The sequence below is a fragment of the Erinaceus europaeus genome, chromosome 1 (assembly GCF_950295315.1).
Source record: "Erinaceus europaeus chromosome 1, mEriEur2.1, whole genome shotgun sequence".
NCBI classification, from domain to species: Eukaryota; Metazoa; Chordata; class Mammalia; order Eulipotyphla; family Erinaceidae; genus Erinaceus; species Erinaceus europaeus.
Window position 1 is genome coordinate 190,745,750 of NC_080162.1, and position 27,773 is coordinate 190,773,522.

At 39.1% G+C, this 27,773-nt stretch overlaps 1 protein-coding gene across 1 annotated transcript; it reads left to right on the forward strand.

Annotated features, from left to right (window-relative positions):
- Positions 1-25,862, forward strand: GGH (gamma-glutamyl hydrolase). The gene is made up of 9 exons (XM_007526851.3): positions 1-187; positions 3,204-3,318; positions 8,810-8,860; positions 9,272-9,356; positions 15,380-15,518; positions 18,535-18,641; positions 18,724-18,814; positions 22,008-22,145; positions 25,434-25,862. The coding sequence occupies exons 1-9, from the start codon at positions 79-81 to the stop codon at positions 25,553-25,555; spliced, it is 957 nt and encodes a 318-aa protein (XP_007526913.1). The 5' UTR covers positions 1-78; the 3' UTR covers positions 25,556-25,862.
- Positions 25,863-27,773: the final 1,911 nt, after the last annotated feature.

The following is a 27,773-nucleotide window of genomic DNA, read 5'->3' on the forward strand; positions in this document are numbered from 1 at the left end:
CCTTCGCGACGCCACCCAGCGGCCAAGCCCAGACGCCGGCTGTCAGCCCGCAGTGCCTTTGAACGGCGGCGGGAGGAGATGGCGAGCTTGGGGCGCCTCCTGTGCGTGCTGGGCCTGCTCCTTTGCGGGCTGGCGAACTTCCAACTGACCACTTCCCGCAGCCTGTCTTCCAAGAAACCTATTATCGGTAAGAAGGTTGGTTCCGGGCCGGGCGGTAGCCCAGCGGGTTAACCGTGCATGGCGCCAAGCGCAAAGGACCAGCTCAAGGATCGGGGTTCGAGCCCCCGGCTCCTCACCTGTAAGGGGGGGGATCGTCGCCATCGCAAGCGGTGAAGCAGGTCTGCAGGTGTCTATCTTTCTCTCCCCCGCTCTGTCTTCACCTCTTCTTTCCGTTTCTCTCTGTCCTATCCAACAACAACAGTAATAACAAGGGCAACAAAAGGGGGGGGGGGAAGCCTCCAGGAGCAGTGGATTCGTAGTGCAGACACCAAGCCGCAGCGACAACCCTGGAGGCAAAAAAAAAAACAAAAACAAAAACAATAAAGGCTGGTCCGGGGCGGGGTGGGGGGATCTGGCCGGGAGCTCCCACCCCCACCCCACCCCACCCCACCCCAGGGTGCTCGACCGGCCCCCGCTCGGGAAGCGCTGAGTGCCGGGCTGAGCTGTGCGCCTGCTGGTCTAGCACCAGAGCCGCAGATTTGGGTCGTGCAGAATTACAGCTAATGCCTGTGCGATTGCTGCAGATCCTTAACGCTGCTCCTCCAAGTTGAAGGGTGGGCGGGTGGGCGTGAAGAATGCTGCGAATTGCTCCCCGGGTCAGCGAATTCAGTCAGGTCCCAGCATTCTGTGTATTCACCACCCCCCGATGGAGGGCATAGTTAGAAGGTATAATTGCATTTTCTTATCCATACAAAGATGGGATTGATGAGTTAAGTGAGCACATTTAAGGGGTCGCTGGAACTTTTGTCATTGGCAGCAGCAAGAGGGCAGCACTGGCCGGTGTGTGAGGTTCTGCAGTCCATTCCCGGGGCTTCAAGAGAGAAAAGTGTTGTGACTTCGTTTTCAGCAGAGTTGGGCCTTTAAAGGGGGTCGGGTCAGCCGGCTTTGCTGGGACAGACGTTTGAGGCAGGGGCAGGGGGAGAGTATTCAGGAGACAGCAGCTTGGAATGCAAACTTGCTAATAGTAATTTCCATGCAGACAATTAAGATCGGTTTTATTTTAGTCTTAGTGTTATGTCAACTCCTAGGATTATTTTGCTCTTCCACAGAAATAAGCCTTGCGTGCAGTATCTGAAGAGCAAGTACATGGCAACTGAAAGTTTATTAGTGATTTAACTCTGGTTTATGAGATGACAGGGGTATATGTCCACACCAGAGTTCTGTGTCCCCTTTCCCCTAATATCTCCAGGAATAAGCACCATATTTCTCACAAAGTCTTAGAAAAAGAAGTTTGGTTCCTTTTTTTTTTTTTTTTTTTTTTTTTACAAGTTGATGCAATGTGTTTCAATTCTCTATTCACCATTTCTGAGCAAAACCTAGTAGTTGTTTGTCACTTCCTTACTTCACTGGACATTTTTTTTCTTTTTTTTTAAACATTTTTTTAAATCTTTATTTATTGGATAGAGACAGCCAGAAATTGAGAAGAAGGGTAGACAGAGATTGAAGGGGACAGAGTGAAACTTGCAGCCCTGCTGCACCACTTATGAAGCTTTCCCCCTGCAGGTGGGGACCAGGGGCTCGAACCCGGCTCCTTGTGCACTGTAAGATGTGCACTCAACCACGTGCGCCACCACCCGGCCCCCCCTTTTTTTTTTTTTCTTATAGATTGGCTTGTGCCTAGCTTCCAGTGTGTGTCAGCATTTGGAATTTGGAGTATTTTATTTCAAAGTTATTTGAAATGGTTGTTAGAATCTCTAAGGAGAATTAACTTGGAAATTTTTTTTGTAATATTACATTGGGAATTGCCGGTCCACAGAGGAGGAGAATTATTTTTTTTCTGTATGTTTTATAACTTTCTCTTGTTTATTGTTTGAACTCTCTTATCTCCCTCCCACATATTAGAATTAAAGTCTTACAGGATATGGGGGGTTTACTTTTGTGTCCCTAGCACCTAGTTCAGTATTTGAAATATAGCATGGTTCAATAATATATTCTCCATGAGTGAATACTTTTTTTAAACAGTTTTTTAGTCTTTTTATTTATTATTGAATAGAGACAGAGAGAAATTGAGGGGGAGATAGAGAGGGAGAGAGATAGAGAGACACTGGCAGCATTGCTTCACCACTCATGAAGCTTCCCCACTACAGATGGGGATCAGGGGCTTGAACCTGTGTCTTATGCACTGTAATGTGTGTGCTTATCCAGGCACATCACCACCTGGCCCCTGGCCCCCAGATTGAATGCTGATATGACTAGTTGATTGCAAGGAAATGGAGTTTGTGGGGTTTGTTTAAGAAAGAAATACCTTTCCAGAAGTTGTTACTTGTATTTGGGAGAAGGTGAGATTTTTTTACTTGTTTGCAGTAAGAAAGTGTGGCTTCAAGGTGTTATTGTAGAGATGTGAATAGAAGTTATTTATTTATTTTTTCTGTGCTATCAAGGAAACACTATGCTTTTGAGTGAGTGGGGAAAATGAAAATTCTTCTAGAGTTCAGGTTCATACTCTGTAGTTGATCTGAGTCTGCTGTTGGGTTCAGGTTGCTAGTGCTATTAAATATAATGTTTGGGAGCTTCTTTGAACTCCCTGACGAGATGAGAGAGACTTAGATCAGCCTTCACTACTCCTTTCTAAAAAAACTATAGTTATGCTAGCAGGAGAAGCCACATATCTTAACTCTGAATTGAATGCATAGACAAGTGGCAGTTTATTTATTTATCTTATGAAAAGGAAACACTGATAAAACCATAGGATAAGAGGGGTACAAGTCCACACAATTCCCCCACCATAACTTCATATTCAGTCCCTTCCCTTGATAAACTTCCCTAGTCTTTATCCCTCTGGGAGTATGGACCCAAGGTCACTATGGGGTGCAGAAGGTAGAAGGTCTGGCTTCTGTAATTGCTTCCCCGCTGAACATGGGCGTTGACAGGTTGATCCATACTTCCAGCCTGAAGTGGCAGTTTTAATGTGGCTTATTTCTGAGCAGGAATAAAAGGATATTCCTAGAAACTAACTTTTTTGTTTTGCTTCTTTGGCAATGTAGGAGTATTAATGCAAAAGTGCCATAATAAACTCATGAGAAACATGGGGAAATACTATATCGCTGCATCCTATGTGAAGTACTTGGAGTCTGCAGGTGCGAGGGTCGTGCCAGTAAGGTAAGAATCAGTGTTTTTTTTTTTTTTTTTGGTATTGTATAAATGAAGTTATTGTTTTGTATTTAAAATTATCTTGTATCTCTTAAGTTATTGCTTCCTTTCTTGTGATTGAGTCATTTCAATGTGGAAATAGTTCACCTGGCTTTTTGCCACATACTTAATCTCACTAAGTTATGTAATGTAGGAAGAGATGTGTACCTATAATAAGAGGTACATCACACACATTTGATACAGTTTCTTTTGCTCTATAAAAGATGCTCTAGAGATGCCATCAAAGTAGTGGTGTGGATGAATGTATGACTTAACCAACCTTATTCCTTCATTTTAAGATAAGATAGTATGAAAAGGAAGAGGTTTTTAGAAGATGGTCTTAAAAATAGCTTTGTACTCCATGGCAAAAGTTTGTAAATGACTAATACACAAATGTTGCTTTCAGTATATGTGGAAGTTTTGAAAATTAACCAGGTTAATTGTTTGCATATGATAACCTAGTGAGGATAAAATTATCCATTCCATATTTTGGTTTTGAAAGGTTGAAGTGTTCTCTTCATGTGGTAGGCGGCAGTACTTCAGTCTCAGAGCTTGAAAGACTTGAAATTTTTTATCAGATCTGAAGGTTATCATTCAACACCAGTGAATTTTAGAATAATCTCGTTATCTAATCTGTTGTAAATGATATCACCCCCTGAGGACAAAATGATTTGTTCTGAGCAGTGTGTTCTTGTAAATAATTCTGCCTGAAAGACTATAGCAAAGAAAATTATTGGTTAAACAGAACACTGGCACTTCAATGCTAATGTTACACTTTTAAGAATTAGACCGGAGAATAGTTTTATGCTAAGATTCTTATGAATTGTCTTCTTGCTTGATTCTTTCCATTTAACTGTTCACCTTCATCAAGGTGAACATTTGATTTTTGACATCGATCTTTTATCTTTTTTCATAGATTATCTTGTAAAGGGAAATTTTTTTTAAAAAAATATTTTCATTATTTATTTTGGACACAGAGAAGTTGAAAGACAAGGTAAGATAGAGTAACAGAGAGAAAGAGAGACAGAAAGAGAGAGAGAGGGAGAGAGGGAGATGGAGAGAGAGAGAGAGAAACCTGCAGCACTGTTTTGTAAATTGTGAAGCTTTGCCCCTGCAGGTGGAGACCAGAGGCTTGAACCTGGGTCCTTCACACTATAATGTATGTGCTCAACCAGGTACATCACTTCCCAGCCTCTATCAAGTGAGATCTTACGGAGCCCATGTGGCATGAAAATTCTTTTTTAAATTGTTATTTGTAAAATGGAAATATTGACAAGGCTATAGGGTAAGGGCGTACAATTCCACATGATTCCCACCACCAGAACTCCTGTATCCAGTTCCCTCCCCTGATAGCTTTCCTATTCTTTATCCCTCTGGGAGTACGGACCCAGGATCATTGTGGGGTGCAGAAGGTGGAAGGTCTGGCTTCTGTAATTGCTTCCCCACTGAACATGGGTGTTGGCAGGTCGATCCATACTCCCAGCCTGTCTCTCTCATTCCCTAGTGGGGCAGGGCTCTGGGGAAGTGGAGCTCTAGGACATATTGGTGGGGTCATCTGCCCATGGAATTCTGGTTGCCATCATGGTACCATCTGGAATCTGGTGGCTGAAAAGAGAGTTAACATATAAAGCTAAATAAATTGTTGACTAGTCATGAACCTAAAGGCTGGAATATTGCAGATGAAGATGGAAATAGCTAGTAGGTCTATTTCAGGTATATTCCAAAGGGTCCATGACTTTATTAGTTTTTGCCTTTACCTGACATCTGATATGTAGATGGATCCAAGTTATTGTCTGGGGAGATTATGTCATGATTGGAAAAAGGGCTAGAAAACTGGATCAGGGGAGAAAGTAGTTAGCTCCCAAATATGGGAAAAGTGTATAAATATTGTAAGCCCTATTTGATTTGATTTGATTTGGAGCCTATGTAACCTCTGCATCCCTGTAGGTCTGAGCTCACATTCTGTGTTCACACTAAGAACATGCCAGCCTGCACTAATTTCAGGACCCATCTTCCTCAAGTAAATTAGGGGAAAATATTATATATATATATATATAAAACCTTAAAGCAGAAGTGCACAGTAGTTTTCAGTGAGTCAGTAAATATAGCAAGCAAGTATAAAGACCTAAAAGACACCATAAATTACCTAGTCAAATAGTATCTACTTAGACCTAGATACCCTCCCCACCTACCTCCTGTTATTACACGTCCCTCAATCACTCCAAAACTAACCTTATCAAAGTAAGGACTACAAAAGCTGAATAAAGGCAAGAGACTGGCATACTTTAATGATGACTCTTTAGTCACTGTCAGGCCACCCCATCACCTGAGGCCCTAGTCAGGGAGTCCTGGGATTCCCACACAGACATGATAAGCCTAGACCTCTAACAGATCCCTCTCTCCACAGTCAACTGCTTAGCTCCATCAGGAAAAACATAATGGACCCCTTTGCAGGCCCCCATAGGACCTTGCCCTGAGTGTGGATCAACAATGGTAGAGACTGTTCCATTCTCCGAAGGGAGGTTGGACAGCATAAAAGTTTTACAACTGAGGAAGTGACTCCTGAGGTTTTTCAGGAAAGCACTTTCAAGTTTTGATTATGGAAGAAATTTCTGTAAAATAGTCTCTTAGGACATCAGTGCTGACAACATGCATTGGATGTGGGAGGGAAACAGGCAGGTAAAACAGAATCTGCTGGCTCGATAGGAAGGGATGAGCTGTGGGCCTGTTGCAGTGATTGAGGAATTGATAGGTGTGTAAGATCAAAAGACTGTCAATTAGCAAGTCTTGGTGTTGATGAAATGACATGGGGAAGAATAGATGAGACAGACAGATATTATGTAATAGGCCGTTTTGAAACTGGGAGGGCTTTTAAACCATGTAACTTAAAGGAATACTGGTATTTATGACAGAGATAGTGATAATGTTACTGTCAGGAAATCTGTTATTTTTCAGCTTGGTTCTCCAAAGTTCATTTGAAAAGTATATTGCTTGCAGCTAGAGTCATATGCTGATATGAAAACAGTGTGACACATGACAGCTTAATTCCCATGGTATCCAGTGAATGATTACATATTATAAAGTGAGATTAAAATGATCACACTTGTGTTAGCACTTGGGCTACTTTGATTTAAAGATGTGATTCATTAACATTTTTAAATGTTCTTAAACATTTAAAAACTAGAAGACTTCATAAAAGTTTGAATTTCTATCTCCCTTTCATTTATCTTGTAAATATTTTTTATTGAGGGGTTAATGTTCTATAATGCAGTCATTAGCATAGGCATGAGATTTTCTTATGTAACAGGTGCCTAGAGTTTTCTTCCTAGCCTTCCTTTCCCAGAGTCCTTTGCTTTGGTGCAATACACCCTGTCTAGTCTGTATTTCACTTTGTGCTCTCCCTCCTCATCCCTACTTTATTAATTCTCACTAATAAGTGAGATCATTTAATATTTGCCCTCTTTTTGGCTTATCTCACTCAATATGAGATATCCTCAAGTTTCATCCAAGAGGATACCAAGGAGACTTTTTAACAGCTGAGTAGTATTCTATCACATATATCTGTCACAATGATTCTTAGCCACTCATCTGACATTTGACATCTGAGTTGCTTCCAGTTTCTGGTGATTATAAGCTGTGCTGATATGAATATAGGGATACAGAGATCTCTTCTGAGAGGTGTTTTTGTTTCCTTTGGGTAAATCCCCAGGAGAGGAATTGCTGGGTCATAGGGTACCTCCAGTCCTACTGTCCCAGTCCTACTGTCTCCAAATTGCTTTCCACAGTGGTTGGACCATTTTGCACTCCCATTAGCCATGAAGAAGTGTCCCTTTTTCTCCACACCATCTCCAACATTTGTCATTTCTGTCCTTTTCTGATGTATGACATTCTCACAGGTATAAAGCGTAAAGATTTTTAAAGGAAGTAAGTCTTCATGGGCAATAATGTCTGTCATTCTTTTTCACGCTGTTGAAGCTATGTCATTAATCACGAGGCTTGAGCTGTTTTCTCATAGTTAGGGAGAGAGTGAATGATTTCTCATGCCCCATTGAGATGGTCTTTTGTTTAAGAAAAAGAAAGTCTGACGATGAAAATGGAATCTGTGGTCAAAGAACTTGACTTGGCTTATTGTACCTGCAGGCTCGGAGACTATGCCTTCTTGACGGTTTTCTCCTCCTGCTCCAAAATTAAATTTCTTTCTTTTTTTTTTTTCCTCCAGGGTTATTGCTGGGCTCGGTGCCTGCACCATGAATCCACCACTCTTGGAGGCCATTTTTCCCCCTTTTTGTTGCCCTAGTTGTTGCAGCCTTGTTGCGGTTATTATTGCCGTTGTTGACGTTGCTTTATTGTTGGATAGGACAGAGAGAAATGGAGAGAGGAGGGGAAGACAGAGAGAGAGGGGAGAGAAAGACAGACACCTGCAGACCTGCTTCACTGCCCGTGAAGCGACTCCCCTGCAGGTGGGGAGCCGGGGGCTCGAACCGGGATCCTTACCCTGGTCCCTGCGCTTTGTGCCACGTGCGCTTAACCCACTGTGCCACCGCCCGCCCCCCCCCCCCCCCAAATTAAATTTCTTAATAGTGACAAGCTGGGTCCAAACAATGAGTCACAGTCAAGGTGGGAGCTATTGATTTAGAACTGATGAAGTACTGAAACTCACCTGTGAGTCTAGCTAGTAGGAGTCAGTGAAATAAAACCCAGTGATTTGAATTCAGTCTGGCTCCTGCTGTTACTTACCCATCTTACCTGAAATATCCATGGGAAATATTCTAAGTGCCTAATTGGCTGACTACTAACTTTTTGGTTGGTACACTGAGGAGGCATTGAGCATGTGGAATGCTGGGAAGATGTGGATTCATGTTTTTTTAACCTTACCATTTCCCAAGTCAGGGTCACATGCCCCTTTAACCTCCAGTTAAGATGGTGGGTAGGCACCATTACCATATTACCCACTGCTTGTAGGAGTCTTCTACAAAGAGGGAACTGCGTTGGGCTCATGCACATCATTTGGATTTAGAATGCAGTCCAGAACAGTTTGCTAGTGAGGAGACAGAAAATACCTTTCTCTGGTTTCTTCTCATACTGGTTGAGTAATAAAATCAGCACCAGATGGAATAGTTGAAGAAGATGAAGATGAGATTCAATTGCAATACATACGAATGATCCACATGGATGCAAAGTATCAAATAAGTGGAATGAAACAGGAAATATATGTGTGTATGTGTGTGTATATATATATATGAGATTTAATATTGATTTACAAAATGATAAGATAACAGGTATAAGAAATCTTATTTTACAGTAGCACATTATATTTGGTTCTCATTCTCTCTTGATAATAGATAAAATAAATCTTTGAAAAAATGATTTTTTTCATGTGGCTTTTAAAAACTAAGGTGGTGACTTCATATAGATGCTTATTTTTTTTTCTGAATTTTGAAACTCTTTCAATTATTTTCAGGCTCGATCTTACAGATAAAGAGTATGAGAAGCTTTTTCAGTCTATTAATGGGTAAGTGGAAAGAACTATTTCAGCGTAACATTTGAGATCAATGTAGTTTTCTTCTGAAAAAAATATATAACTAACATGCTTTATGTAATTCTTACATTAGTGTAACAGTTTTCTCAGTTATTTTATTGTGAATATTTTGTTGAAAAAATGCAAACGTCTACAGCTAGGAAAGATAGATTAGGCATAAATAATACATTGTAGACATAAATCATTTGCTCTTTTCATGCATGTATTAAATGTTTTGAAGCATGATATACTGCTTTATTTACTTTTCCCCAGTGATCTTGTGTTTTTCATAATAATGAAAACAGTTGTTTCCCAAAAAAGCGGTTTTTTTTGTTTGTTTGTTTTTCTTACTTTCTGAGTGTAGGGGGGAGAGTTTGAAATTCACTCTATATGGTATTGTTTCAGGATCCTTTTCCCTGGAGGAAGTGTTAACCTCAGGAAGTCGGGTTATTCTCATGTAGCCAAAATATTTTACAGATTCGCCAAAGAGGTAAATATATGTTATTGTTGATTACTTTTTTTTTTTTGCCTCCAGGGTTATTGCTGGAGTTTGGTGCCTGCACTATGAATCCACTGTTCCTGGAGGCCATTTTTTTTCTAGGAGAAATAGAAAGGGGAGGGGAAGATAGAGAGAGAGAGAGAGAAAGACAGACACCTGCAGACCTGCTTCATCCCTTGTGAAGTGATTCCCCTGCAGGTGGGGAGCTGGGGGCTTGAACCCGGATCCTTGTGCAGGTCCTTACATTTTGTGCTATGTGTGCTTAACCTACCCGTACACTACTGCCCAGCCTCCTTAGATAGTTTTTTGAGTCTAGTTTTACATAAGCATAATTCTTTCCTAGACATGTGGCATCACACCCTTTCACAATTACCTGAACCTCATCAGCCCTTTAAATTTTGAGGCAACTGCTCTTCTTTAATCAGTGATAGCTCTCATCCATTCACTCTGTGTTTCCTTTAGTTCTGGGCTCCATGGAGCCTTTAAAGCTCTTCTATTTATCTACTGGACAGAGACAGCCAGAAATCAAGAGGGAAGGGGCTGATAGAGAGGGAGAGAGACAGAAAGGCACCTCTGCAGCACTGCTTCACCACTCACAAAACTTCCCTCCCTGCAGGTGAGGACTGGGGGCTCGAACCCCGGTCCTTGTACACTGTAATATGTGTGCTCAACGAGGTGCACCACCAGCCAGCCCTGAGACTGACTGACTTTCTCTACTACTACTCATTAGTGCGAACCAGTGCTTCATGGTTACTTAATAAGCTTCTTTATTATGTATTTAATATTTTTAATATGCTACTCATCCCTTTATGGATTTAATATTGGTTGACAATACTATAAGATTTAAAGAGCATGGTTTTTATCTTTTTCTCTCAGTCTCTCTCTCTCTCTCTCTCTCTCTCTTACACACACACCCAAACACATAGTTTTCACAGAATGAGTTTGGTTGTTATTAATATTTTTCTTTTTCTTTTTTTGCCTCCAGGGTTATCGCTGGGGCTTGGTGAGTGCACTACAAACCAGTGCCCCTGGCGGCCATCTTTTTTTCGTTGTCATTGTTATTTTTGTTATCACTGTTAATGTTGGATAGGACAGAGAGAGATCGAGAAAGGAGGGGAAGACAGACAGGGTGAAAGAAAGAGACAGACACCTGCAGACCCGCTTCACTGTTTGTGAAGTGACCTCCCTGCTGTTGGGGAGCTGGGGGCTCAAACTGGGATCCTTACACCAGTCTTTGCGCTTTACACTATGTGCACTTAACCTGCTGCCTTACTGCCTGACCCCCTTATTAGTATTTTCTTTTTCAAAAATATTTATTTAATTTTCCCTTTTGTTGCCCTTGTTTTATTGTTGTAGTTATTACTGTTGTTATTGATGTCATTGTAGTTGGATAGGACAGAGAGAAGTGAAGAGAGGAGGGGGAAACAGAGAGGGGGAGAGAATGACACCTGCAGACCTGCTTCACCACTTGTGAAACAACTCCCCTGCCTCCTCCTCCCTCCAGGGGCTCAAACCAGGATCCTTACGCCAGTCCTTGCGCTTGTCGCCACCTTGGCTTAACCCACTACGCTACCGCCCGACTCCCTATAAGTATTTTCTGTCAGCTTATTTGTCTTAGTTTTCTAGAAACCATTTTCACCTTTACTTATTTTACTTATTTTCGCATAATCACTTCCTTTTCTCTTTTAGTGAGCAAGTATTAATCCAGTAAATATAGATATCCCATAACTTCTGTCTTCATTCATCTATTGATGGATATTTAGACTTATTCCATAGTTTGACTATTTTTAATCATGAAGCTGTCAGCATAGGGCTCCATATGTCCTCCCAGATTAGTGTTTTTGTGTCTTTGGCTACTTCTGGCTGTAAGGAGCATTGATAGACCATCGGACATTTTCTTTTCTTTTTTTTTTACTGGGGGGTTAATGGTTTATATTAGATACAGTGTAGGTACATGTGTAAAATTTTGCAGTTTTTTGCAAAATATTCTCCCCCCCTTTTTATATTTTTTAAGGGCTCTGCATACCATTTTACATGACAGCTGGCCAGTTTGCATACCCACCAAAAGTGTATCAGAGTTCCTTTTTCACTGTCCTTCTCATTTCATGATTTCTTTATATATTCTTGGTACCGGTCACTTGATCACTTATCTGTCATGTTATGTGCAAATATCATCCCACAATTGCTAGATTGCCTTTTTATTTTTGTAGCAGTTTCTTTGAGGGCGTAAAAATATTTTGATTTGATGCAATTCCTTTTGTTTCTTTTTTGCTTAAGCTTTCCTTTCCAGCGGGGTTAAAGTCTCCAATTCCCTCTCTCATGTTCAAGTCCTTGCATATTTCTCTCGTGTTTTCTTCTAAACGTTTTATAACTTCAGGCCTAATATCTAAGTCTTCAGTCTATTTTGAGTTCGTTTTTATGTTGTATTAGGTGTGTCTCGTTTTATTTCTCTACATGTGGCTGTCAAGTTTCCTCAACACCATTTTTAAAAGAGGGTTTCTTGCCCCATCATGCACTTTTGGTTCCTTTGTTGTATGTTTGATGTCGTTGTATGTAGGAACTCACTCCTGGCCTCTCTTTACTCTCTCCCATAGGTCTGGATGCCTGTTTTTATTCCATTAATGAAGTATGTTAAGTCCTATTACTTAGTAGTATAGTTTGAGATCATGGAACATGACACATCCATTTCTTTTCTTTTTCTTTTTTTTTCTTTTTTATTGAATAGAGACAGAGAAAAATTGAGAGAGGAGGGGGAGATAGAGAGGGAGAGAGAAAGAGAAACATCTGCAGTCCTGCTTCACCCCTTGGGTAGCTTTTCCCCTGCAGGTGGGGACCAGGGGCCTGAACCTGTGTCCTTGTGCACTGTGACGTAAGCACCCTCTGGCCCCACGTCCATTTGTTTTATTTTCTCTCAGCATTGCTTTGACTAGACATGGCCTTTTCTGGTGTCACATAAATACTAGAGTTGTTTCTTCGATTTCTTTGAACAATGTCATTGGGATTTTCTTTCTTTCTTCCCTTCCCCTCTCCCCCTCTCGCCCCCCTCGCCCCCCTCACCTCCTACCCCTTTTACCCTCTTTCCCTGCCTCCCTCACCTCCCCCATTTTTTTTTTTATTGCCAGAACACTGTTCGGCTCTGATTTATGGTGAAGATTGAACCTGGGGTAGCCTCAGGAATAAAGGTCTTTTGCATAATCACTGTGCTCTCTCTGTCTGCCACTGAGATCTTGATGCACATTGCTTGCCATCTAGGACTTGCTTTGGGTAAGATAGTCATGTTAACAATACTTGCTCGCGTTCTGAAAGATGGGCTATTCTCCAGTTCCTTTAACAGTATCCTGTGATTTTTATTGTAGAGAACTTTTACCTCCTTTGTTAGATTTACTCCAGGGCATTTTTCTTTTCTTTTTCTTCTCAAAGGTTTATTTTTGAGTATTTTATTTGTTCCTTTGATGGAGACAGAGGGAAATGGAGGAGGGGGAGAGATAGAGAGGGAGAGAGACAAAATACATCTGCAGCCCTGCTCCACTGTAAATGAAGCTTTCCCTCTGCAGGTGGGGAATGGGGGCTTGAACCCAGGTTTTTGTGCACTGTAATGTGTGTGCTTAACCAGGTGAGCCACAGTCCATCTAGACCTGAAATTTTTTTCCCCACCATTGGTATAATTGTACATGGAATTGCTTCCTTTGTTTTCCTTTCCTTTGACTCATTACTTCTGTATGGAAATGCAACAGATTTGCGTGTATTGATTTGGTATCCTGCCACTTGACTGAATTTATGTCAGTCATGTCCATAGTAGTTTTTTTTTTTTTTCCTGGGTCTTTAGGGTTTTTTGCTATATTGCATTATGTTTATTTGCAAATAATAATAGTTTAAAACAAAACAAAGCAAAAAAATATAAAACAATAATAGTTTAGCTTCTTTACTTCCAGTTTTTTAAATCTCTTTCCTTGTCTGATTTTACTGGACAAGAGTTCCATGTTGATGCAGTGGTGAGAGTGGAAATCTTTGTCTAGTTCCAGATCTTAGGTGAAAAACTTTAATTGTTTCCCTCAGTTGAGTATTATGCTAGCCATGGCCTTGTCATGTATAGCCTTTATTATGCTGTGGGATTTTTTTTTTCTAAATTTATTAGTTGAGTTTTTCAACACAAATGGCTGTCTTTAAAAAAAAATTTTTTTTAGCATCCAGTGATATGATTATGTGGATACTTTTTTATCTTTGTTCTTATTGATGAGCTATTATATATAGATTGGTTTTCATAAGTGGGGACTTCTAACTTGGAATAGAAAGTCTAGGAATTAATGTATACGTATTCTCAGTAAGGAACAATGAAAAAAAAAATCCTAGCAGTTTCCTCATTTTAAATGAATACTTGTACTACTATACTAATAAGGACTTCTAGATTAAATTTTACAGCTTATGAAAGAAAATATCTGCCTTTAGAACATTTATCAAACTTTTTTTATTAATAACTACCATATCATAGAGATATAGTATCCTAGTCACTCAAAAAATGTGGACATTGGAATATTTTATCTTCAGTTATGCTAGCTATTATGACTCCTTTGGGAAAAAAAAAGAGTCTATTTGTGCTTTATTGATTTGCTCAGTGGAGGTTTATTTTACATTTGTTTGGGCTTTAGTTTTTATTTATTTTTTTATTTATGAAAAGGAAACACTCGGGAGCCAGGCAGTAGCACAGTGGGTTAAATGCACATGGCGCAAAGCGCAAAGACCTGAGTGGCGTGAGGATACTGGTTCGAGCCCCGGGCTCCCCACCTGCAGGGGAGTCGCTTCACAAGTGGTGAAGCAGGTCTGTAGGTGTCTATCTTTCTCTCCCCCTCTCTGTCTTCCCCTCCTCTCTCCATTTCTCTCTGTCCTATCCAACAATGATGACATCAATAACAACAATAATAACTACAACAATAAAACAATAAGGGCAACAAAGGGAATGAATAAATAAATAAATAAATAAATGAAAAGAATATTATCTAAAAAGGAAACATTGACAAAAACATAGGATAAGAAGGGTACAACTTCACAGTTTCCACCACCAGAACTCCGTTTCCCATCCCCTCTCTTGATAGCTTTCCTATTCTTTGACCCTCTGGGGTGGAGAGCTTTTATTTTTTTCATTTAATTTTTTTAAAAAAAATTATTATCTTTATTTATTGGGTAGAGAGTCAGAAATCAAGAGGGAAGGGAGGTGATAGAGAGAGTGAGAGGCAGAGAGACATCTGCAACACTGTTTCACTACTCGCAAAGTTTTCCCTCTGCAGGTGGGGCCCAGGGGCTTGAACCCAGGTCCTTATGCATTGTAACATGTGCGCCTAACCAGGTATGCCACCACCTGGCCCCTGTTTGGGCTTTTATTTACTGATTATTCCTTTTCTCCCAAATTATTGCTATTACCTGACTTAGGTTAGCCAGTGGTGGTACAGTGTAGCTGTTTTTATAAATTCTGAGACAGTGCAGGAAGGACTTAAGAATATATTCAAACTTAGATAATTTCCTAGAGCTACAGAATTTGTGTAATCATCTCTTTTGACCAGATAGATAACTCTCTTGATGAGAGCATGTTCCTTATATATTAGAAGCCTGGGGATAAGTTCCTGATACCGTATCTAACTATGGCAGAGTTCTGGTGTCCCTCTCCCTTACCACACGAATGTGAATCTTGTAAAACATTTGTTTATAGAACATTATCTTTGATTTTTTTTATATATCTCCCAATTGCTACTTGTATAGTTCAACACTTTATACTTGTATAGTTGAATACTTGTATAGTTTAATAGTCTCAACTGAGGTTGGATAATCTGGCCAATTAAAAGTGAATTATTAGGTGTAAGGTTAGTCTGGAAATACAGAATGATGGTTTACTTGTGACTTCCGGAAAATGCTTCAGAAATTCACATGTAAGGCAAATGCTTTTCTTATATGACAAACCAAGCACGTGCTTTTTAGTTTTAAAAAGTTTGAATAAACTTAGGTTTCTCTTTCACTCTGCAAAGAGTTTCGATGAAGGAGACTATTTTCCTGTGTGGGGCACATGCCTTGGATTTGAAGAGCTTTCATATCTGGTTAGTGGAGAGTTTTTATTAACTCACACAAAGACTGTTGGAATCAAGATGCCTTTGAACTTCACTGCAGGTAAGAATTCTCCTTTTAATCCCCCTTAAAAAATTAACTGGATGGATACAACATAAGAAGTGAGGAAAGAGTAGTATTTATTCTATTTTATTATTTATTATTGGATAGAGACAGAAAGAAACTGAGAGAGAAGGGGAAGGTAGAGAGGGAGAAAGACAGAGAGACTCATGCAGCCCTGCTTCACCACTCGTGAAGCTTTTCCCCTGCAGGTGGGGACCAGGGGCTTGAACCCAGGTCCTTGTACACTATGATGTATGTGCTTTACCAGGTGCACCACTGCCTGGCCCCTAGAAGCAAGGAAATAAAGGTAAAATACTGGGTGTTCTATTGCTTAAGCCTAAGGAAGGGTGGGGAAGGAGACTGAGTGTGTAATGGGACCCAATGCCAGATCGTGGAGCAGGACCTGTGTTGTTGGAGTGATGTGCCCACACCTATCCTAGAAAGAAAAATTGTAACCATTTGACAACATTGTCTTGTAAAAAATAACAAAACTATTAATTGAAAAGGATTAGTCAGTAGTTAATGTCTAAGCAAAAATGTGCATAATATTTATTAACATTTTCAGTTGTTGAAGCAGTCTGAAGATACGAATGACCCCTTTGTGTTCAGTTATGAAGATGATTTAAGGAATTTTAACAGTCTGTACTTGATTAAGAACATAAAATAGGGCGAGGGTAGATAGTAATGGATAACAAAGACTCTTGTGCCTGGGGCTCCGAAGTCCCAGGTTCAATCCCCTACACCACAATAAGCCAGAGCTGTGCAGTGCTCTGGTGTTTATCTCTGTGTCTTTCTCTCTCTGCATCTCTCTCAAAAATAAAATAAATAAAACAGTTAAAAAAAAAAAAGAACATTAAAAATAGGCCCGGCTTTGAATCTCAACTTTGTCACTTTTATCTTGAATAATCATCTAAACTCTCTCAGCTTTAGTGTCTTGATTTGTAAAGGGGTCTCCTTAGAAGGACTGTTTGTGAAGCTTAAACTAGGTAGTGTTTTCCAAATATTGTAATACTTATCTAGAATAAATATTGTAATATTTATCTATTTATTTAGCTCTCTAGAGATTTACCACCTTAAATCACCTTATTGACATTTTATTTTTTTAAAGTTAAAAAAAGAAAAAAAAAAGGAGCGATCAAGTGATGGCACACCCAGTGGAGTGCACATGTTACAAGAGTGCACAAGAGCCCAGGTTCAATCCCCATATACGACTTGCAGGAAGAAATCTTCACAAATGGTGAAGCAATATTACAGGTGTCTCTCTTTCTCTCTCTATCTCCCACTTTCCTCTCAGTTTCTCAGTTCAATAGTTAATGAATAAATAAAACATAAGACAAATTTTAAAAAGTAAACAAAACTTTGGAAAGAGAGAATGAGAGAGACCAGAACATAACTTAACTATGGTATATGAGGGGCCAAATCTGGAATCTCTCACGTGCAAATTCTTCACAACTACTGTCATGCTGTTTTCCAAGTCTTACCTATAGCATTTTAAAGACATTCAAAATGCTCTGGAAATTTTTAGGTTTTTAGAAGCTCCCTGTGAGAAACAGGCCAAAAAAAAAAATCTTCTATAAGTAAATCAGTTATGATTATTCTTTTTTATTTATATGACTACAAATTAATAGTAGTGTACATAAACACCATTCCCACCACCAAAAGACTGTGTCTCCCCCACCACCCTGGGAAGCTGAACATCCACCCTCACCCTCACCCTCACCCCAGGGTTTTTACTTTGGTGCCCTACTCCAGATTCAGTCAGATCCTGCTTTTAGTTGCCCTTTCTGTTCTTCTTTCTCAGCTTCTGTTGATGAGTGGGATCATCCTTTACTCATCTTTATCTTTCTGACTTAGCTCACATAACGTAATTCCTTCATATATACCCCAAGGACTCCATAACACCCAGCCAAAAAGATATGTGTACACCTATGTTCATAGCAGCACAATTCATAATAGCTAAAACCTAGAAGCAACCCAGGTGCCCAACAGCAGATGAATGACTGAGGAAACTGTGGTATACATACATAATGGACTACTACGCAGCTATTAAGAACAATGAACCCACCTTCTCTGACCCATCCTGGATGGAGCTAGAAGGAATTATGATTATCCTATGTGTAAATAGATTATGATTCTTGTAAGTTACTTGGTTTCTACAGTCTTTGAATTGACTACTACTATTCCTATTGTCACATGGATTTTGGTTGTAAAATAACTACTATTATGCATAGGACTTATAGAATAGTGAATACCTTTAAGAACTCTCACATTATCTCAGTCTGTGCAAGAACCCAGAAGGAAGTAGGTCAGTCTTTTTTTATTGTATGTGGTAGTTAAAAAATAGCTTATACAAAAAAGGAACAAAATCCACTGAAATAAAGTATGAGTTGTCCAGGTACAGAGTCTTGTGGAAGCCACTGGCATTCTGAATGAGGAGGAGCCACGTGAGGGACACCTGATATTAGGACCTTGACCACTCTCAGGCTTTTTGATCTTTTTTTTTTTGTATTTAACACAGAGTCTCCATGGACTCTGGACTCGAGAAATTTCAGTGAGATATACTGCTTTTCTCAATCTGTTGATGGGAAAAAAGTTTCTCGATTTGACTAGGGTTCTTTTAGCCACTGTTAGTCTTTTAAACTGTTAGAATAATCTGAAAATACGTTAAATGTTCTGTAATCTTCGAAAAACAAACATACATGTGCAAAATAACACCTAGTTTTCAGAGCTGTCTTGATAACTCAAGATGTTTTCCTAACTCTTTAGCTAGCCTTCATATCAGAAAAAAAAGTTATTTAGAATTCTAGAAAAAATGTACTTGAATACAGAATGTATTTAATTTGTATTCTAAGGTCATTTTATACTTAGCTAGAAGATTTCTGTGGAAATGACCTTTTGCTCATCAGATACTCATTTTGATCATATCTTCACAGTAACTTGAATGTAGACCAGGGTCTTCAATGGATTTTTTTTCTCCTCAGTCCAAGTTATTTCTCCTGTGCTTTAATTGTTTCAGATGCATTACAGAGCAGAATGTTTGAGAATTTTCCTGCTGAATTGCTGTTATCATTGGCAGTGGAGCATTTGACTGCAAATTTCCACAGGTGGAGCCTGTCTCTGAAGGTACCACATTTACACAGTGAAATTTATACATTTGATTGAATTATGGAAGTAATTATCTTTTTTTTTTTTTTTTGCACTCTAGAATTTTACAGCGAATACAAAGCTAAAGAAGTTTTTCACTGTATTAACAACAAATACAGATGGTGAAACAGAATTTATCTCAACAATGGAAGGTATATTTAGAATACACATATATACTTTATTTCATTTGCTATATTCATATTTATTTGATTTTAAAGTTTTCTTTTTTAAATTAATGAAATCATATTAGTATTATGCCTAGAGATGAAAGTGAAGACATTTTTAGAGAGAGATAATTTTGTCCATGTTCTAAATCAGTTCTGTCTTACCTGGGTCATCATCTAAAATGAAGATCTAAGAAAGGGGAAAAATAAAGACTAAAGTGAAAGTATGGGTGGAATTTTTTTCTTTTTTCAATTATATTTATTTATTTATTGAATAAAGACAGCTAGGAATTGAGAAGAAAGGGTGAGAGTAGAGGAGAGAGAGAGCGGGTGGCGGGGAGAGAAAGGGAGACCTGCAGCACTGCTTCACCACGTGCAAAGCAGGTGCTCCACTGTCTGGCCCCTGGAATTTCTTTTCGAGCAATATTGCAGATTATGTAACTTGGCAGTCTTCTTCTAGACAGCAGTGAAGATGAAGGTTAACATACAGGAAAAAAAAAACAACTTCCTAAACATCCTGATTAAATGAGAAGAAAATATGGCCAGTTAGAACAAAACAAACAAACAAAGAAACAAAAAACCCCAAGGTTTAAGTGGAACATTGAAGCTTGCATTTTTATTGGGTCAGGAGAATTTGAGATGAAATGTAGGGGCCACTATATATATATATATATATATATATATATATATATATATATATATTGATATATATATATATATATATATATATCACCCAAAGAGGACCTGGATAGCTATATTCTCAAAGTAAAAGTGAAGTAAAACACATCTGGTTTTCTGCTTGCAGAATTTCAGGGAGAATTGTCCATGCTGAACATTAGCAGTAAGGGCATGAGGGTGTTACATTAGCCTGAGCAATCAGACTGGACTAGTGTGGACTCCATTATAACTGGGAAGCTGGATAAATCTCAGTTCAAAAAGTTTTTGTTTCTCTACCCAAACATGAATGGGAGAAGCAAATATAATTTTTTTTTTCTGAAGGATCCTACATTTACCCCCAGACATTAGGAGATTTCTTTATGTTTTAATAAAAATGAGAAACTCATAATAAAAAAAAATCAACAATGCCTATGATAGAAAAATACTGTGAATAATTCCTTTGAAGCCCACTAGGCAGTCGACTAAATTAGCTAGTTAGTGTTGCCTGAATGATGCAGGGTCTGGAGTGGAATAAAGGGGATGTGGTTCATGATCTTCACAGATTAGCTATATCGCAGGTTCAGCTCTTGGGGAAGACTAAATATTCAAGGGTTTAGAGACAGTATCCAGGGAATTTGGAAAGTTTGGTCAACATAGTCTGAAATGTAGTTGTCATCTCTACTTACAATCTTCACTTGAACTTTGCCTTTTGGCCTGTTTGCTTTCCCCGGGATTGATATAGCATTGCCACTCAGGAAATCATCCCAAGTCAGAGACCTGGGAGTGGCCATTGACGTCCTTCACTATCCACATTTGAAATGGCTGTGTTCACTTCACTTCCCAAGTCCTTCTTGATTGTGCTACCTCTTCAGTTTCCAGCTCACCTGTGTCCTGCTTTGGCACTAACCACTTTCTACCCAGATTGCCACTGTCGCCTCCTAACTGCTACACAAATAATCCTTCTATTCAGCCTGTCTTGATTCCTCTGAAATACCAATCTGATTCTACTATGTGAAGAAAACTCTTCTAATCACTTTTTGAATTACCAAATATTTTCACTTATGAATAATATAGTATTCATATATGCATTTTTGAAAAATGGAATTTTTTTTTGATCCCTGGAATCACCTACAACCAGAACAGAATGGTGCTCTGGTCAATATATAACATTATTATACATATGTGTATATATATTGAAAATTACTATATATATTGAACATTATATATACATATATTGAACATTTTATACATACAGTATATGTATTGTAGAATTTAACAAACATATATTAAAATAGAAAGGGTAATATAATTATCCTTAGTCTTCATTTTTTTTATATTTATTTATTTATTCCCTTTTGTTGCCCTTGTTGTTTTATTGTTGTAGTTATTATTGTTGTTGTCGGATAGGACAGAGAGAAATGGAGAGAGGAGGGGAAGACAGAGAGGAGGAGAGAAAGATAGACACCTGCAGACCTGCTTCACCACCTGTGAAGCGACTCCCCTGCAGGTGGGGAGCCGGGCTTCGAACCGGGATCCTTATGCCGGTCCTTGTGCTTTGCGTCACCTGCGCTTAACCCGCTGCGCTACAGCCCGACTCCCTCTTCATTTTTTTTTTGTTTGTTTTAAAGATGAATTTATTAACATGATAGAGGAGACAGAGAGAAAGAGAGAGAATGTGGATAAAAGGGTCTGACACTTTATCCACTGTGCCACTTCCCAGCCATAAGAGAGAAATCTTTGATTGAAAGTAGATGAAACGATCATAAACATTAAATGAATGTAACTACAATTTTGTGGAATATGGAATAACAACTTAAAACAAGAGGTCCAGAAGAGTGCACCCAGTTGAACACAGATGCTACCTAGGTCCCTACTTGCATAGGGGACTGGGGACCTTCACCAAAGGTGAAGATATGTTTAAGGTGTCTGCGACCACTATTATTTAATATCTTTCTCTTCATTATAGATTATTTTTAAGAAGTAAATCCTAGGTGTAGGTATATATCAAGAGCTTTTAAGAATTTCACCCAAAATCTTCTGTACCAAACATAAACCTTTAAAACTCTTAAAAAAAATTCACACCAAGGATTCACGACCCATTTCACAGAAAGAGACACAGATACTTAAAAGTTTAGAGAAGCTGGATTACCTAAAAAGGTTGTACATACCGACATAGTTCATAAGCCACTATGGTAGAGTATGAAAACATGGAGTCAAGCAAGGGAATGTGACCTATCAGGGAAGAACCTTGTGTCACAAATCATATTCTAGTTACTGTGACTGACAGTGGGTCATATTACAGATAATGAAAGGTTGAGCCAATGAGTAATTTCATCATAATTTTCATGTTGATTGGAAGCTGAAATTCTTTTCTGTTTGAGAGAATGAATGCATAACATTTTGCTTAGAAATGGTGAATTATAAAATAATAGTTTTCCGTAAAACACAAAGCATGATTATAATCAGCGTCTTAGATCACTCATAGGAAACACTTAATCCTCACTAGGTTGGCTTCTTTATACAGGATACAAGTACCCAGTATATGGCGTCCAGTGGCACCCAGAGAAAGCACCTTATGAATGGGGGAAGTTTAAAGGCATTTCCCACGCGCCTAGTGCTGTGAAGGCTGCATTTTATTTAGCACAGTTCTTTGTTACTGAAGGTAATGTATGGGTATCTAATTTTATTGCTCTGGTGGAATTTCCAAGGGAATTTTTGTCATCTGAATTTTTACATACTCTCTGACTCAATGAATAATGGTCTTTAGGTTCCGGAAATTGAAGTATTAGGGGTTCAAATAAAACCAGACCCTTAATTTTGATCAACAGTATCCTACAATCTAAAGTGGGCTGAATTTGTGAACAACAGCATAAAGAAAATCAGATTTTTTTCTTCTTTCTCATTGTTTTAGATTTCCACATTACCCTTTTTTTTTTATTTATTCCCTTTTGTTGCCCTTGTTGTTTTATTGTTGTAGCTATTATTGTTGTTGTCGTTGTTGGATAGGACAGAGAGAAATGGAGAGAGGAGGGGAAGACAGAGAGGAGGAGAGAAAGATAGACACCTGCAGACCTGCTTCACCGCCTGTGAAGCGACTCCCCTGCAGGTGGGGAGCCGGGGTTCGAACCGGGATCCTTATGCCGGTCCTTGTGCTTTGCGCCACCTGCGCTTAACCCGCTGCGCTACAGCCCGACTCCCACCCTTATTTTTTTTATAATAGTGATACAGTAATTCAGTACAATAGTGATACAATTCTTTGATATTTACATGCTGTTAAAAAACAATTTATATATTTGAGTCTATGCTTATCAGTCTGTTTTTCAAACTGCCTGTCGGTAAGCACTGACACAGAGAAAACGAATGAGTTCGACGTGCTTTTTCCTCGTGAGAACACAAACATGCATGTTTGTGGGTACAACCGGATTGGGTGGGATGCTGTAAGAGTTACACAACTTGCGAGGAGTAGCAGAGCGTCAGTCTGCTGAGGCTTGGTTACTTGACATCTCAGTGAGGAATCTCTTATGTCTTCACTTATTGTACATTTTAATCGTCCTCTTGCCCAAACTTCCTGAGTTCATTCTGGCTCAGGGTAACGCTGAAGTGTTGGGGACTGTAGTCAATAACAGTGTTGCAGTTGTTGAAACTCACTAGGAAAATATGGCAAATAGACTGATTCAAAGCAAAACAAATAACAATGGAATCAAAGTGTGGTGGTCCGAAGATATTGATTTGCCATGTGTGGGGATCCAAGTTTGAGTCTCCCACAGCACACAAGAGCACCTGTTCCAGGGGAGGCTTCATGAGCGCTAGGATGGTGCTGTGCTATTTCTCTCCCCACCTCCCCTTCTTTATAGCTTTCCCTTTCTCCCTCACTCTCTCTTTGGATTCTGTCTGAAATTGAAAAGCAAAAACTAAAACAAAATGAAAAAGGGGTGGGGGGGGTGCTGCCAGGTGGTGGTGAGGCTCTTTTCAGCACGTACATGATAGTTTGCAAGGACCCAGGTTCAAGCCCCCGATTCCACCTGCAGGGGGAAAACTTCTTGAGTCGTGAAGCAGTGCTATATCTCTTTCTCTCCTTCTCTCTCTTCCCTTTCAATTTCTTGATCCAAAATAAATAAATAAATAAATAAATAAATAAATAAATAAATAAAGTTGTAACAAAAGAAGAATCCACCAGGGGTGGTGTAATCATAAAGGTGCAAAACCTTGTCAGGAAAAGAGTTCTTTCAGGTGAATTATTTGTTCAAAGAAACAGTGTTATGGTCTGTGTGTGCAAGTCTGAGGAGATCAGTAGGTTCCGCTCCTGTCAACATCACATGGCAAGTCTACTTACTTGGTTTTCCTTTTCTAATATTTCTCTTTGTAAAATTCTGTTAGAAAAAAAAACCTCCATTTATTTTGACTTTGGGATAAAGTTGAACCTTCACTAAAAGCCAATCTTTCATCGTGCCAACTTCTTTGTCTACATTTGAAATGTTTCCCTTCTCCATTGGCCTCTGTTTTGCCAGTTCCTCCATCTTCGTTGCTTTTAAAGCATTTCAACGGAGACAGACACCAAAAACATTCCAGTGTTCAATTCTGTGTACTAGACTATTGTCAGCGTGCCGAACTCGCCCTGGTTATATTGCCACCCCCAGGCCCATCATCCACCCTTGCATGCAGTAACCACTTTAGTGACTGGACTAAAGGCTGAGCGAGAGCACCGTATCAGATCTGGCTCAGGACAAATATAGACAGTGACTCTATTAGTGAATGACTCTAAATCAAGTGCTGTTTTATTTGGAGGCCACTTTGTATCTACTTTTTTGGGTGATATTTTCTTACTTAATTAAAATGTTGATTGTATGAAAACATTATTATAAAATAGCCTTTTGAGAATTTCATCCTGTCATTTTAGTTTTTATTTTTAAATATACAGTTAATATTCACTAATAGTGAATGTAATACTGATTTGTAAGATTATGAGATAATAGGTATATAACTCCACACCACTCCTAGCACCAAAATTCTGTAGCCAGATCCCTCTCCAATGGAAACTATTGTAGTTTTCCCAAAGTCATAGATAGGGGTTGACTATATATACATATTTTTTTCTTTTTTCAAGCTCATGTGTTTCAACTCTCTATAGTCCACGTATGACTGTTGTTCTTCACTAAGGATAAGCACTTCTAGTTCCATCCTTTTGGTCCCAAAAGACACAGATTTTTTTAACTGCTGAGTAACCCTCCATTGAGAATATGTACCATGACTTCTTTCTTTTTTTCTTTATAAAACTCAAACTAGTGATTTTTATTCCATTGTTAAAGGCTCCCTTGGCCCCAGCTATAGCTAAGTATTCTTCATAGAGTCCCCCTCTCCCCAATATATTTAACTTTTAATCGGGAAAATGAAAAGGCACACACCAGAGTAGCCAGTGTGGCCCATTTAAGCAAAGATGGCTGATTCCAAGTGGAAACTGATGCCCATTTTTACTCACTGCTAAGGCCTGATCGTCTCTTCCTTTCTAAGGCATACTGAAATCTAGTACAACTTCTTGGTGTCCTTCTCTCTCAGAGAGAGAAAACAGGGTCTGACTTCTTCAGGGGTTCTTGATATTCTCTTCCCTCTCAGTGATGGGGCAAAAATAAAGGTTCTTGGTCACAAAAGTTCCAGATCCCAGTGGATGTGAGGTTCATCTCCCTTCACATTTCCCTCCTTCTGGGAATATAAACCAAAATTCTTTTTAGAGTGCAAAAAGGAAGGAGGTCTGGCTTCTGTAATTGCTTCTCTGATGGACAAGGAAGTTGGCTGGTCAGTTCACACCCCAGCCTGTTTCTATTTTCCCCAGTAGGGTAGGACTTTGGAGAGGTGAGACACTGAGACATGTTGGCAAGGTCATCTGCCTAGCATTCCGTCATTTTAACAGTTAACATTTCATTTTTATTTATTTATTTATTCATTTATTTTGCAGCTCGAAGAAACAGTCATCATTTTCAATCTGAGACTGAAGAGGATAAAGCACTGATTTATCACTTTAATCCAGTTTATACTGGCAATATCTCTTCATTTCAACAGTGTTATATTTTTGAGTGAAAGCCTTCAATGTGTTGACAGAGGAAGTTTGAATAATTCTGTAATTAAAGTTATAATGATTTGCCACTCCTGGCAATAATAGAAAGTCACAGAGATTCCATTTTTATGATGTTCCTGGCTCTGATTTGTAATTCAGTATATTTGACTATGTCCCATTTGATTATGTATGATAAATAATAACATTGTATATTTCATGGAAAAGCTTTCTTTTACCTGAGATTAAAAATGAATTTATTGAAAATACAAAAAATTTTGTTACTTTTCTAATTGGTTGATTATAAAATAAACACCACCCTCTTGTTACCTACTCACTCCATTCTTGTTGAAAATTTTATTCATTTTAAAAATAGCTTTTTGTTTTTGAAATACTCTTGATTTACAAGACTGTAGTCTTTTAGAAGTACAGTGTCACACCTTCAAAATGTCAGGTTTTTGAAAAAGTCATGATGTATTTTTATGTTTTCCTATGCCAGAATGAGCCATGACAACACCGTAGATCACACACCACACCCATAACCAGTGCAGCAAAAACCCTTGACTTTGACAGCCCACTGGACCCCCTGTGCCTTTGCAGACCTTTTAGTCTCCCCTTCCACTTCTATCTTAGTGACCTTAGTTCTGCAGTTCATGTCCAAAGACATGTCTTCCTTTGAGTTTTTCTTTTCCTTGTTTTGTTTGTTTATTTAACCTATATGTGTGCGATTACGCAGTATTTTCCTTCTGTGTAAGTCTCTTTAGTAATTGTAGGACTGTTTTAGTTGTGACATATCCCATTAACTGATGCTCGACTGACAAACTTTATCGCTCCTTCAAACCTGAGTGATAACCAGCTGCATGGATTATTCGCAGGTGGAAGTCTTTTCCATTTGAAACTTTTAAGTATATCTCATTAGTCCTTTCTGTACTTTAGAGTTTTTGTTGAGAAATTAGCTGATTGTCTTTTGGGCTTCTTCTCTGAGAGATATCTGATTGTCTCTTACTGCTTTACTTTTTTTTTTTTATAATCTTTATCCTTGATTTTCACTATTTTATGTATCTTGTTGAACTTAGTTTTGGATTTATTTATATATTTATTTGGAACACTTAGAGCTTTCTGGACTTTATGGTCTAATTCTTTTAAAATTGGGGGATTCTCAGTTATTGCTTCTTCAAGTAAGACTCCTGTGCCTTCTGGCATCCCTATGGTGCAAATTATACAAATAATGTTCCTCTTGATGTTGTCAATCATCTTTGTTGTTGTTGTTGTTGCCTCCAGGGTTATCGCTGGGGCTCAGTGCTGGCACTATGAATCCACACTGCTCCTGGTGGCCATTTTTCCCATTTTATTGGATAGGATAGAGAGAAAGGGAGGGAGGGAGGGAGAGAGGGAGGGAGGAGGGGAAGTTCAAGAGGGAGAGAGAAAGACTTGTCTCTGTCACCTGCTGCCGGTGGGGAGCCAGAGGCTGAAGCTCATATGCTTCTGCAGGCCCGAGCTTAATACTCTGCACTTAACCAGGTGCACCTCCACCTGGCCCCTCAACTTTTTCTTAAACTTAACTTTTTTTGATAGAACAGAGGGACATATAGAGGGAGGGAAAGATAGAGAGGGAGAGACAGAGAGAAACCTGTAGTCCTGCTCACCACTCATGAAGCATCACCCTACAGGTGGGGGCCAGGGGCTTGAAGCTGGGTGCTTGTGCATAGTAATTTGTGCACTTAACCGAGCACGCCACTGCCTGCCCCCTAATGATTCTTTTATGTTACTTTTACCTCCCTCTTTGCTGCTTTTTTTCCCCTTTTGCTTATTAATCTTATTTTGCCTTTTGACTTCTTTATGTAGGTGTTTAGCTCTTTTTTTTTTTTTAAAGCTCATCTGCTGTTTTTATCTCTCAGATTTATTAGAATTTGCTCACTTTCTTGATGTTTTCTTCCACTGAACTTCTCATTTCAGTGAGCATCCTGAACACCATAGCGTAGAGATGCACACAGCTCGGTTGAATTGGCTATTTTCTTCTAGTCACCGTCTTCCTTTAACAGCGTGGGTAATTTCCTTTTCTTTTTTAATTTTGTTATTAAACTTATTTATTTATTTATTTATTTTAATTTTTTTATTTAAGAAAGGATTAATGAACAAAAACATAAGGTAGGAGGGGTACAACTCCACATAATTCCCACCACCCAATCTCCATAACCCACCCCCCCTCCCATGATAGCTTTCCCATTCTCTATCCCTCTGGGA

What these genes read in the sequence shown, in the direction of transcription:
- GGH (XM_007526851.3), top strand. Translation starts at nt 79, where the DNA reads ATGGCGAGCTTGGGGCGCCTCCTGTGCGTGCTGGGCCTGCTCCTTTGC. An exon ending in TTCCAAGAAACCTATTATCG is followed by an intron (nt 188 to 3,203) that starts GTAAGAAGGTTG and finishes TTGGCAATGTAG; the next exon opens with GAGTATTAATGCAAAAGTGC. An exon ending in ACAGTTCTTTGTTACTGAAG is followed by an intron (nt 22,146 to 25,433) that starts GTAATGTATGGG and finishes TTTATTTTGCAG; the next exon opens with CTCGAAGAAACAGTCATCAT.